At 39.6% G+C, this 13,215-nt stretch overlaps 1 protein-coding gene across 2 annotated transcripts; it reads right to left on the bottom strand.

Moving 5' to 3' along the window:
* Window positions 1-214: 214 nt before the first annotated feature.
* SKA1 (spindle and kinetochore associated complex subunit 1) lies at window positions 215-12,810 on the bottom strand. 2 transcript variants are annotated; one of them, XR_010607882.1, is made up of 8 exons: window positions 12,714-12,810; window positions 12,102-12,226; window positions 11,150-11,241; window positions 8,886-9,023; window positions 5,323-5,492; window positions 1,553-2,532; window positions 490-572; window positions 215-363 (listed from the first exon to the last, which is right to left on the bottom strand). XR_010607882.1 is itself a non-coding variant. In XM_065657008.1 (6 exons), exons 1-6 carry the CDS (start codon window positions 12,799-12,801, stop codon window positions 2,384-2,386), a joined length of 762 nt encoding a protein of 253 aa, XP_065513080.1. In that variant the 5' UTR covers window positions 12,802-12,810; the 3' UTR covers window positions 1,417-2,383. The 2 variants fall into 2 exon arrangements, 1 of the variants encoding a protein (XP_065513080.1); XM_065657008.1 differs by lacking the exons at window positions 215-363; window positions 490-572 and having other exon boundaries at window positions 1,417-2,532.
* Window positions 12,811-13,215: the final 405 nt, after the last annotated feature.

Genomic DNA, 13,215 nt, shown 5'->3' on the forward strand with positions numbered 1-13,215 from the left:
GGTAAGCCGAATTACGAGGGATATTCAACTTCATCTTTAAATTGTTAATTTTCTTTAAATTAAGAGAATAATTCAAAGGGTCACCTGTACACGGGAGAGACACCTTTCTCAGAGACTTCTGTCAAAGTCCTCGATATCAATTATTAATGTCTTCTTTATTTTACAGGGTTCTGGACCAGCTTTGCTCAGGATTAACTCCCTGTAAGCGAAGATCCAGCATGAACGAGATGAAACGCGTGTTTCCGGCGCTCCTCGCGGACTCTCACAGACTGAAATCGCCGCCTCCCCAAATAACACCCGAATTAAATCCTCACGGGTACGAGCGCTTTGAGCATCAGTTTCAGATTATTTCCATCAGCACCTCTTCAAAATAGAAGTTAAAGAGAACAAAAAGTGCATTTTTTTAACCAACAAAACAAAGTGATAGGAACGAAGAGCATTAAATTCCATGTTTTGTCTAGACCAGCCCGAGGAGGGAACTTTGCTCACCAAATACAGAATCATCGACCGCTTCTCCTGTTCGTTACAGCTCCCAGGACATTTCCATTTTCCAGCTCGCAAGTCAGCGTGAACTTTTGGAAGAAAAAAGGTAAAAGTGACTACAATCCGCGGCTAAACTTCCTCGGGAGAAATAAAAGCAAAAAAACCCGCAATATTAGGATAGGGGATTAATCGGTGAAAATCCGCCCAAGGGAAAATAATTTAGAAAATTAAAAACTCTCCAGTAAAAGACTAAAAGCTGTTAACCAACATCTAATTAATCACAAACTGCAATCCCCACGACGAAACGTTAAAAGGAATTACAGGCAGGAGAAAGAAAATCCAATTCATGCAGCAACTGAGCTTGCCCAGACCAAAATAAGTACTAAGGAAAAAAAAAAACCCACAATTTTAATGAAAGAGCCTTTCATTTTTCCCCGGATTATAATAATAATTGAAACATTAGACCCCTCTCAGTCTGGTTTGCCCATCAATAAGGTATTTTTAAGCCTGTCCTAACTGTCCCGCATACTTAAACCACTTGGACACGGTCTTCTAGGTCCACCTGGGGCTCTTTTTGCTTCTTCCCCACACTTTTAAAATTAAAACCACGTAATTACAAAGTAAAGTGCAGAGGAAGGAAAGTCAACGTGCTATAAATACTGGAAAAAGAAAAGACCCAGTGATCCATGGGCCCAAACCTCTACAATTATTTAACATCAAATAAGCTTTACAATAAACAGAAGGACTCAAGTGACGCCTATGAAAACTGATTTTGCACATTCTCATATGCTGTGTGTTTATCTGAAAGCGAAAAATTATATATTCCAATACGATGCAGAGTAGAAACCTCAGCTTGGATCTCAACATCCCAGAGCAAAATACAAAAACACCCAAAAAAAAACCACAAAAAAGGGAATTTAGGTTTACACAGCACTCACCAAGATCTCTTTATTAAGAAAGTTCAATGTTCATTGAGGGTCTTTTGCTCATTATATTGTCATTTTAACACCGACAGGGTACAAGAGAAGGTATTTTAGATTAGTAGTTAGGATAACAGATACAGACTTACGGAAGAAAAAGTCACTTCTCTTATCAAAACAGGTTTAATTACTTGCAGAGTTGATATTTAGCACAATAATTCTACTCTGGAACTTAGTACACCAGTAGATCATTTGAAAGCAATCTTCTGTAATAAAAACCGTGACAAGTTAAACCAGTATTTTCAATGTGAAATTCAACATTTTCACTTAAAAAAACCCCACTGCTCTGTTTTAGTCTAATGAGTTGGTCTGAGGGAAAGAAATCTGGCTGCACGATGAAGAATGAAAACCACATGGGTAATAGAACTACCGATCATCAGTCTGGAAATGTTTAAACCACCTCAGATCTTCCTGTTCGAGCCACGCAGGAAACTCCAACACATACAATTAGGAGAAGAAGAAAAAGATTAAGGACATCTGGAAATTGGTTTGAGGGATTAAAAAATAATAATAATTAAATGCTTCCTTCGAGTAGCTTAAACACAGTCTCCAACTCAAACACAAAAGGATCATTATTAACATGCAGAGAATTTAAACCTCCAAGTGTTGACCTGAAAATGGGATTAAAACTGCCTGTGACCACAGGTGCACCGATTGCCTGTCTGGCTTGTGTGTCTAATCCACCAAAAAGACAGTAAATTCTCTCAAGTTCTCAAAACAAAACTCAAGATACTTCAAGGCCATCTGGTATTAATTTAGGAGAGAGGCCTGAAAACCACTTCTTGGTCCTCAGTTTTAGAAAAGATGAGACCTGCATAGGAACGTCTGCACAGAATCTCTGCTCGGACAATAAAACCTCCCTGCATCTCAAAATACTTCAGCCTCCCATATCTTGGGTAAAGCAGAACACGGAAAGCTCGTTAGCAGATGACGTAGCGGACAAGCCTGGAGCCACGAACTTCTCGCACTCGCTGGCAGTGGCGCAGGATGTTGAGGATGCTATGGAAGCGTTTATCCACTTTGAGTTGAGTGAACTCTTTGATATCGGCTTCCACGATAAAGAATTCACCTGGAAAACAAATAACGATGCTTAACACTTCATAAATCACAATTCTTAACAATTCCCCAAGCCGACGAAAATATAAAAATCGGCAGTAGGATGATCTCAAACTATCTGCAGTTCTGGAGTTGAGCCTTTGCGAATAAAAAGAAAGAAGCCTGCATACGTCAGAGTTACGCAGGCCACCGCTCCCTTGATTTCCGTCAGGTTTGGAACAGAATAATCGTTTGTTAATTAAAAAAAAAATGGAAGACGACTAACCACTTGGAGCAGCATCCTCCCCGTGTCTCTAAGAAAATGGCACCAGAGCTGCCAGCCCATCCCTTCCTGTCGTTGATTAACTGCTCCTAATAGGAAATGCTCGTTATCAAGCACTTGTAAGAACCCAAGGCCTCGACTGAAGTTAAAGCAATTAAAATACCTGCAACAGAACCCCCAAAATCCTCACAAACAGGCAGACACAAGGAGGGAGGGAGTTATTCTAAGCACTCCATAGCGATATTCACTTCTTGCGATTTAATATTCAGGCTTTATACACTGCTCAGATAGGAGATAATTACAGATCTAGTAAAACAACTATATATTTAATACTTCCTGTAACATACGGTTTTCACCGCGCATCTTCACAAAAGCGTAAGAAAAGCAGTCTGAAACAAGGAATGTGCTAATTAAGGTATAAGAAAGAAACGCCCAATTATCTTTAACGAGAATAAGGAGGAAATAACATTCTTCTGTAATATCACACTGATGAGGGAGAAATCCCTAGAGTAGGGATGTTTTAGCTTGGAAAAAAAAAAAAAAGGAGAGCGCTCTCCCTCTTCATTTTACCCTTAAATAAGGCAGAGGCAGCAGCATCTCAGATAAAAATGCAGCATCTTGTATTTCTATTCAGTTATTGAAGAGTCCTTCCAGTTTCACCGCAGAGAAAGTAGCTGCTGCCAGCTGGAAAGCCGAAGCTGCCAGGAAAGCTTTGATTTATTTATTAAGCAAACGCAATGTAGCTTTACACCGGCAAATCTGTGTTTTTCTGTAAACGTTTCATTTTTCAATTCTATCTTACGAGCGATTTAACTATACTGGGAACTATACTGGAACCTCAGAGCTTGCAGCACTGACAAATTCACGTACAGATGAGAAATGGAAAGTTTGTTTACTAGGAAAAGAAAAAAACTGCTTAAAATATACATACAGTTGGATAAAGCCCATTTGCAATTTCCAGTAACAGGGCAATACCCCAAAATGGTGTTAGGAACCCGGGGATAATCCACATTCCGATTTCAGTTACATCTCAGGGAGCGTCTGAATGTCCTGAATCTGTGTAGAATCTGAGGTTCTTTTCTTATATTTGCCCAGAATTCAGGACAGCGACATTCAGCGTCGCAGGATGTTGTTGCCGAAGAAACCAGAGCTGGCTACGGGGTGGTGGTTTAGCTGCAAAAAATAGGTCCATGCACTAACTAACTATCTAAACCAGCTGAACCACCTTATTGATAAGCCTTACCCTGATTAACCAGGCAGCATCTTTTCTCATCTTGAAATCAGAGCAAGAGTTCAGCTGGCAAACAGCCCGGGCTGAGAAACTGGGGGAATCCTAAGCCAAGAGACCTTCCCCACAGAAATTTCAGCGACCGAATCAATGAATGCACCACCTCATCCCGAAAAACACGATGGATAAAGACATTGAATCACTTCGGGCTGGCCAGATAAGAAGCGTCTGACAGCCTGGCAGGGCTTTTCTCTAGATTTTCTAGATGATTAGTCACGGTGAACAAAAACAAAATAAAATCTACCCCATACACACACGCTCTCAGATGCTGAACATCCTAGTTTATTTAAGTCCTTTACAACACTGACTTTCATATGACGTGTTTATCCTACAGGTCTCAAAAGAAAACGTCCAATGTCTCAGAATTCCTTCTCTACACAAAATCTGCATTGAGAATCTAGAAGTTCGTGATGTTATCACCACACTATAAATATTGAGAGGCTTGTTGTCAGGAAAAGAACTCTCTGTGAGACAGAAGAGCCTTTGCTCCATGTTTTATGTCTGAACTTGGAAACCTGAGGGCATTTTAAAGACATCGCCAAGCTTGATACATGCAGCACGTCCCTCCAGGAATAATTACATACTTGTTTTCCAAAGGAAAGGAATGTCAAAAAGGAGATTTTAATAGTAGAGATTTACTGTGCCACGTATCTTTGGGACAACTAGCCCAGAAGTCCAACTTGCTTTTAAATTAAGAGAAAGACATTTTGGTGCATTTTTGCTCTCTCTGTGCTTTTAAGAAGAGAAAACTTCTTAAGATTATGAGACAGCCCTGTCTCTTCCACAAACCCGCTGTGGCATGACTGATTACCCCGATTTCCCAACTTCAGAACACATTTTTAATAGCTCATGCCCATTCTAGCTTAAAAACTGAAACCACAGTTTGTACAGTTTGGTTATCAAACTGGGAGCTTCCAGAACTTGTAGCGATGCCAAATTCAATCTTTGTGCAAAGTTTTTTGCTACGACGCACCATGAAGTGACACATTTTCAGTGAAAACATTTAAAAAGTAACAAAATCAATTACGGGAAAAACTCTTCAGTCAAAACAATAATTGCTACAATACAAGACTTTATGCAGAAGAGGTGACTGGATGGACTATTTTGTGAGAATAAGATGCTCTAAGTTACATTCTAACACAAAAAGCATGTGCTGTCATTAGAAATTCAACGTTTTGCGCAGTATTTTTAGACTCGCGCTGCAATATCCAAGTGTTCCGAGCTTGGTACTAACAAAGGCAAAAGAAAAATACCTTTTGTATCCTTCGTTTCATCTTCCAGGAACCTGTGGTAGAGATTTCTGGCTGCTGCATTCATCGATTTCAAAGGTTGATGCACGATCTTGTACTTGCCCACCACGGCCTTGTTCACGTCTTGAACAACCGCATTAATCTGATCATATGTCAAACGACCTTTCATATACCTAAAAATAAAAATTATAATTCAGTAACCGGTAAGTAAAAAGCCAAGTACCACTTAAACTACAGATGCAGAAAAATGAAGCGACTTTGCACAAAACATAGCATGAGCCAAACCTGAAATTAAATGTTTCTGCCCAAGAATGCAATTTAGTTCATAACATAATAATAAGTAACCTATGCTTGATCTTACGGCCATTCCTTTGGGGTTTTCTTTGAAGAAAAAAGAGTTTTGTGTTGTTTTCTATATATTTTAGTATAGCTCAGCAGGCTGCACAATGAGTTCTGCACTAGCAACGGCCGCTTCTGAACTTTCCGAGCATTTCATAAAGCCAGGACTAAAATAATAAGATTAATAAGATAATAAGGGTTTTTTAGGTCAGCACATCAGGCAGCTAAAAGCTGGAGGCCAATAAGAGTGAAAAGATCAATGAACAGGAAATTCTTCTCTCGTTTTCATCTGAAGGGAAAAAACTCGGTTTTTGGCCAGCACACAAAGAATTTAAAGCACAAGTAGCTCATCCATTACAAATTCAATATTCCAAACCAGAACGTAGGCAGGCGTTCTACAATTGTCAACTAAAATTAAGTGCTTACTGTAAATTTTAAGAATAGCCAGTTGCTGCCGCGGAAACAGGTCTGCACGGGCTGTGTAAAAACTCCCAAATCCAAAGCAATTGTTCTAGTTTCAGACTGAGTTGCCATTATTTACAGCCAGTTTTCAACTTTATTGATATTGTTGATCAATCCAGATTCAAAGCTGGAGGCGCAGCCGTTTTTATATTAATAAAAAACGCTCTACTTGGCACACATAACCTCTCTTAAAATAAAAGCGGTGCTACCACCCCTGAGACACAGTTTTTGAGAGGCCCCTGGGCATCCAAGATGCCAAGTTGAGAAGTTCCAAATTAATCCATTTAATTCAGATTGAAAATAACCTTAAAACCTGCTTCACTACTCTAAAACTAAAAAACATTCATTTTTTTTTTTTTAAATTTTAAACTAATGACCTGGTTTCTTTTTGTAATCCATAGAAGCCTCTTTCAAAACACAACATGATTTTTTTTTTTCCTGCAGGTTTGAAAACCAAAGCACAGCACTGTGTTCTTCAAAGAAGAGAAGAACATCAATATATCACATATATACCACTGGGAATAAAAATAGAATAGATAAAGCTCCTAGTGGCCAGGCTCTGCTCGCTCAAAAATGCTTCGGGTAAAAGAAACGTATATTCCCTCAAGTTACCGTCTTCTGAGACTTCAGAGAGTTCTAATGAATGTACAGATTCTAAAAAGATCTTAAGCAAGAGGATTTTAGACATAGAATAAAGCACTTTCCTTTGCCTTGAATTCAATGTTAACCAAAACATCTACCGTGCAATTTCTTTTCTGTTCCTCCAAAAAATGCGCCTTTCTGCCACAGATTTGAAGGCGAAGAGAATTTCCACGTTTCTTACTGTGCGAGCGTATTTTGTTTGATCGAGGCGCTCCAAATCTGCGCCCTAACTCAGCATGTACCTTTGTGAAATACCTGCTGCAGGGTTCTGAAAATACGAAGCCGCTGTATATCCCTTTTAATTACATTAGGGAGAGATTTTCCTTCACGTTCAGCACAAAGGGGTTGAAAACCTCTTAGATTTTTCCTTTAGAGTAGGAAGAGAGGGGAATGATACTTTTGGCAGATGCAAAACCCATGATACTCAGCTGGTACAGGATTTAGACACATAAGCTGGGCTTTATTAAGTCCCCAGTCAGGCTTAGCATAGGCACAGTCCTGTGTTAGCACAGCAGCTGCATAAAAACACAGTATTAACCTGTATTTCCATTGCCAGCAGGAATAAACACATCCTAAAGCAGAACCAGTGCTGACCTGGAGAACTGGGATATGGACCTAATTCTCATTTTGCCAAGAGAGTATGTTAGATGTAAGGAAATTCGGCTCACAAACATTTGCTGCTTAGATTTGATTAAATAGTCTGTGAAATTACAAGTTTAGCGGACTCTCTCAATCTTGGATTCCAACATTGCCAGGCAACAGAAAAAAAAAAGGTAGATTAAGAGATCTATTTAAATTCCTGTAAATCTTCCTCCAAAGAACAAACGCGCCTTTCCCATCTCAATAAAAATCCTTCTATAGCTCCACAAGCACAAACTAAGACATGACCTTCCTATAAACCAGCGATAAACGGAAGAGGATCCGGCTGGTCTCTGTCCCTGTTCTCCCCCTACACCAACAGCAGTGAAAAACCTTCCATTTCCGAGGAAAATGAAACGCTTTGAGAGGTTATCCCGGAAGATCGCGGCTTGAACTGGAGGTTAACCCAACATTTAGCTGGAACGGTCTGTCTACTTCTCTTAAAGACCAAAAATTCCCATGCTACAGCTTTTACATTTCCAAAATGTTATCAGGAGAGAAGTACCCGAGGGAGTAAATCCATCCAAGACGATCTGCAGAAGAAAAATACCAGGTGTGCGCACTTTTAATAAGTAACCAAAAGAGTCCTTGATTATTCGGGTAACATTCAGGCTCTTTCATTTTTTTTTAGATTGAGCAATTTGGTGGAAGAAAACGGACATTGCTCACTTGAAAATGTTGAAAGCTGTAGGCAAAGATGATTCAAAAGCCTTGAGTAAAACAGGCTCAAAAAAAAAAATCATATGGAAATAAATGTTGTCAGGGAACACACTGCATCTAGAGTCTAGACAACAATTTAGCCCTTGGCATCAAGAGAATTGTCTCCTTTTTGCAGAAATATTGGTCATTGTCCCCAAAATGCCATTTAAGAAAAGTTATTCCTACATGACAGACTTCAGACAAAGATTTCCATCTATTAATCGGGGAAAAAAACCCACTGCTTTCTGTTCCAGATATTTGTTATATTTCAGTGGGAGGTGGTTTTGCTTATGACAAATCTCATTTCTTTTCCTGTCTCTGATAAGTCAAGTCTTGAAGTTTCCAGAAACCAACAGTGAGGTCAAATAAAAATAGTATTTATCATCATTCCTCCTTTTAAGCGTACCATACTTATGAGGTAATGAACTTTTTATTCTTAATGTCAGTTCTCAAAACAAGAAGAGAACCCAACTATTACCTAATGTATTTCTGTTCATACAAATTAAAGCGATTTTTGAGATAAGAGGTCTGGGGTTTAACTGATTAGTTCTGATCTTCCCAAAATATACACCAAAAAAACCGAACCTAGTTAGCTCTATTCATTTAATTTTCGGGTTTGCCAGCATTGCATTTAAACTATTTGGAGCTAATATTTCATCCTGTGGATCATGTAAAGTCTTAAAACATCTCTGCGAGTCTCAGTTCTGCAAGAGCTCACTTTCACAAACCTACATTTGCCACCCAAATTGGCATGATAAGGTTTAAGAAAAGCCAGGCTTACGTACGCAGGAACACTTTCAAATTCTTCTGCAGTTATTAAGGGCACTTCTTTAATAGGTCTTGGCTCTTTTGTAGGTTTCTTTGCACGTTCAGGTTCTACAACTTTCGTCTGCTCTTCACGTTTCACAGCCAGCCCAGTGACGCTGTAAAATGAATGAATATTAGGTGTATAAATAATAGAGAAGTAGTAAAAATACCATTAGTACGTCTGCTTAATCACAGACCGAAGTTCCAGCCCATCTGGTAGGCTGGATGAACACAATTCACCACCTTTGCGAGAAAAAGAAATAAAATCCAGCAAGCCTACTCCATTTCAGGTTGCATATTTTCACTGACTTTAAATTAGAGACGTTCCTTGCTCTGCTGGAGAGGCTGCGAGCAGGTGAATTGGAAGGAGCCCAAACGCAGCAGCAAGCGGTTAAGAATTCAACATACCATTACATTCCACAGAACATGAGGCCTTGTTTTCTATTTTTTTTTTTTTTTTTTTAATCAGATGAACCAGAGCACAGAGCTGCAGCCTAACGGGCAGATTTTGAAACACTTCACAGCTCTTTGAAAAGAGTTCAACTCTCGGGAAGCCTGACTCATCCATTGAGCTTTTGAAGCAGAGAACAAAAAAATCCCAGCCTGCTGGATGGTGTTGAATTTTATTTTTTTAAGATATATATATATACACATATATATATATATATTTAGGCAAGATCCCAAAAGCCAAGGAATTTCCTGTTTTGAGTGATTATTGGAGCATTATTTTTATAATAACCCTCAATTTAGAGCCTCAAACAGATGAAGGTTTGGGGGTGCTGCCCAATTTTGGTCTGGCAGAACAGTTGTAAGCTGACAGAGCATAATCTGTAGAAAAGTCTTCGAAAAACTTGCTTAGTTTTACATGTGTGGGTCTATCTAGAAAGGGAAGGACCAGCTAAACTTACATCACAATTATCTTGACCAAAAGCAGGACGAGATTGGAGGGAAACCAACATCCCAAAGAATCTTCTTGATATCAGAGGTGATACAATTGCTTAAGAAGCTTCATTTGCATCTAAACAATTCCCAGGAGTTGGGCAAAGAAGGCAGAACCCCAGTGATAAGTTCTGAAGAGCTTCTGTTCTTTCACACACAAAAAATAAATTCTACATCTAAATTGAAAAGGAACAACATCTCTAGAAGCATTTTTGGAGGTCATTTTCTATAACTGAGGGTTCACGTCTGAAGAGCAGCACTCAGAAAAAAAAGCTTCTGCACAAGTTCTCTCTTTACCAGCTAAGACCAGTCCAAGCTCCCACACAAGCAGTACCTCCACAAATGAAAATATTGCTACACATTATCAAAAATTACAGTTCATTTTTCTCTCCTGCGACCTTGTTTCCACATCCTTAACCTTTTACTTAGCTAGAATACGCCTGTAATGTTTTCAGCCTGAGGCTTGTCTGGCATCAGGAGCAAGAGCAGGTAAAGCTGAGAGATTCAGGGCACATGTTGGAAGCATTAAATTCAAATACTGATAAATTGCCTTCTGATGAGCTACAGGGGTGGAAACAAGGGCTGGGATCTCCAGATCTCAGAATCAAGACAAGACCCGGCCACCCAATCTGGCATAGACTAACATCACTCAAAAAATAAAAAGCAATTCCAACAGGCCAGCGAAAAAGCTGATCGCTCTGAGAAATTCAGTCTGGGTTCTGATGTCTTCGAAGCCTTTTAAATAATAATAGCTGTTGCTTCACAGATTCATGTCTCATTCTGAACAGCTGCTTCGTCCAGCCCTCTCAAGGCAGGTGGATGCCATTGCTAGATAAAATAAATGCCAAGCTGCTGCAGGGAAAGGAGAATAAAACTACCACAACCATAATTCAAATCGCCACAGAAAGATGATTGAATTATATGTTCGGGTTCTTTTTTAATATGATATTTGGAAGGGTGGTGTTGCATATCCGTTCTAGTGACCCACCCTTCAATCTTTAGGCACTGCAGCTATTAAATCAGCGCGTTTGCAATTCTACAGCAAGGAACGCTCAGGTTTATCAAAGAACTAGTTTTCTACTGTAACGTCGCACCTGCTACTAGAAGCTTCCGTCTGAACAACCTGGTATTTCACAGGTTCTACCCGAGGGATTTGTTCAGGTGCAAGCCTGGTAGTGGTTACTCGAGAGCAAACTCCAGAATCAACACATATAATGACACTAGCTCCCAAAATATAGAAGAAAAGGGGTATAACTGCACAGATGCTGCCACGAACAGCCCGATCTCTTCATGTTCCACGTACCAGCTCTGGGTCGGTTTGGGCAGATGGGGCGGAATGTTTTCACGGAGGTGCTGTGCTTCATTTTGATCTCTCTCAGCAGACTTCTGCAGCTCCTGAAATTAACATTAGACTTCATCAGAAATCTGAAACTTAATGCCAAGCAAGTAAAATTAGTTTGCTATTAGGGGGATGCTAAAATTTTTTTGAAGTTGAGAGGTGTTCTTTGCTCTCTCCACATCATCTTACCCCCAATTTCCCCAAGAGCAACTACCAGAGCTCAGAGCAAGAAAACATAAGCTTGTCTGTCAGAGAAATTTAAGTGGGTAATAAGTAAATATTTAACAAATACCCTGGAAGGTCTGGGTGGTGGTGATAAACAGAAACTACAGGCAACTCATCTACATTCCCCAAAAATACACCTTCACAAAAAGACTTAACACATGAAGGCACTGCAACCACACACTAAAACAGGTAAATATTCTAATTAAATCGTTGTCATAGCTGTTGCAAAGATGTCAAAATACAACTGCTCTTTAGATCGCAGTATCTATTCCTGAGCCCTTGTCACACGTAAGCACATGCATCGCAGAATCACAGAATGTTAGGGATTGGAAGGGACCTCGAAAGATCATCTAGTCCAATCCCCCTGCCGGAGCAGGAACACCCAGGTGAGGTTACACAGGAAGGCGTCCAGGCGGGTTTGGAATGTCTCCAGAGAAGGAGAATCCACAACCTCCCTGGGCAGCCTGTTCCAGTGTTCCGTCACCCTCACTGAGAAGAAGTTTCTTCTCAAATTTAAGTGGAACCTCTTGTGTTCCAGCTTGAACCCATTACCCCTTGTCTTACTGTTGGTTGTCACCGAGAAGAGCCTGGCTCCATCAAAACATACAACTTCGAAAAGAACTACTACACGCTTATCAATTCCTTGGAATTTTTCAGCATTTTATGAACAGGGAAAAAAAAAAAAGATTACTTTTAGCAAATTATTCAGTTTTTCTTGCTGTTGAACTTCGGCTTCCATTTTGTTCAGGAGATCGTGCAAAAGAGCCATCTCATTTCCTATTTTACAGAGCATAGATTTGAGGGATGGTTCTTGACCTACCAAAGAGAGAAAATGAAGCCAAAAACCTGAAACATTCAGAACAATTTCAGCAGCTCCGTTTAAATAAGTTTGCTCCCTGCCGTGTGGGTACATCACAACCAGGTACTCCTGGAATGCCAGGACAAGACATCTGTATAAACCTCCATTTGTGCCTTTGCACATTTCTGTAATTAGGTTTAACATACTTGCCAAGATTTTTTTTTTCTTCTCCCATCTTGAGCTTTCCTCACCAAGTATATAAAACATAGGGTGCATTAACCACCAGTTTCCAAGTTTCTCAAAGGAACGTACTTTTACTAAGCTCACGTTCTCTGCTCGGCACCTGGTTATCTGAAAATGCTCCTATTTTGCCATCCTTGCTCACTTTTTTTTAATAAATTGTTCTCTATATTTTACTTCATTCCCACTTCATGTTACATTCCTCGTCTAATGAGCGCATTCCCATTTTCTGTAAAGAAATAATCCACTTTTAATTTTTTTTACCTATGTTCCTTAGCTGAAGAGTCTTTTTAATAGCTGAAATCTTCGTGTTGATGTGAAAGCACAAATCTTCCAGGTCCGAGGATGCCATATTCCTCTATTATCATACCGAAGGGAAATTAAAAAAAAAAAAGAATATAATCATTTAAGAAAGGCCCAAGTCGCAAACACTAAGCACACAAGCAGAATTTTGAAACAGGCCCTGATGTGTCAAAGCAGCAAAGGGAATTTAAATGAAGCAGTAAATGTCATAACCACCTTTTATCCTCCTAAATTGGAAACAGGAGAGAAAGCACAAAGTGACTGACATTAGACAAGACAAAGCAATTCCCCCGAACTCTGGAGAGCAGCACGGTATAATATCAGTACAATTCCTCATGAAACTGGATAAGTATTATATTAAGCTCTTTGTTACTAAAGAAGATGGCAATTTACTGCAATAAAGAAGATACATCCCGTCTATATAAAGTGGTGCTATGAGACGCTCTCAGGGAGACTGCATCAC

This window comes from Caloenas nicobarica, chromosome Z, assembly GCF_036013445.1.
Source record: "Caloenas nicobarica isolate bCalNic1 chromosome Z, bCalNic1.hap1, whole genome shotgun sequence".
NCBI classification, from domain to species: domain Eukaryota; kingdom Metazoa; phylum Chordata; class Aves; order Columbiformes; family Columbidae; genus Caloenas; species Caloenas nicobarica.

What these genes read in the sequence shown, in the direction of transcription:
- SKA1 (XM_065657008.1), bottom strand. Translation starts at nt 12,801, where the DNA reads ATGGCATCCTCGGACCTGGAAGATTTGTGCTTTCACATCAACACGAAG. An exon ending in TCTTCAGCTAAGGAACATAG is followed by an intron (nt 12,227 to 12,713) that starts GTAAAAAAAATT and finishes TCTCTTTGGTAG; the next exon opens with GTCAAGAACCATCCCTCAAA. An exon ending in TGAAACGAAGGATACAAAAG is followed by an intron (nt 2,533 to 5,322) that starts GTATTTTTCTTT and finishes TTTGTTTTCCAG; the next exon opens with GTGAATTCTTTATCGTGGAA.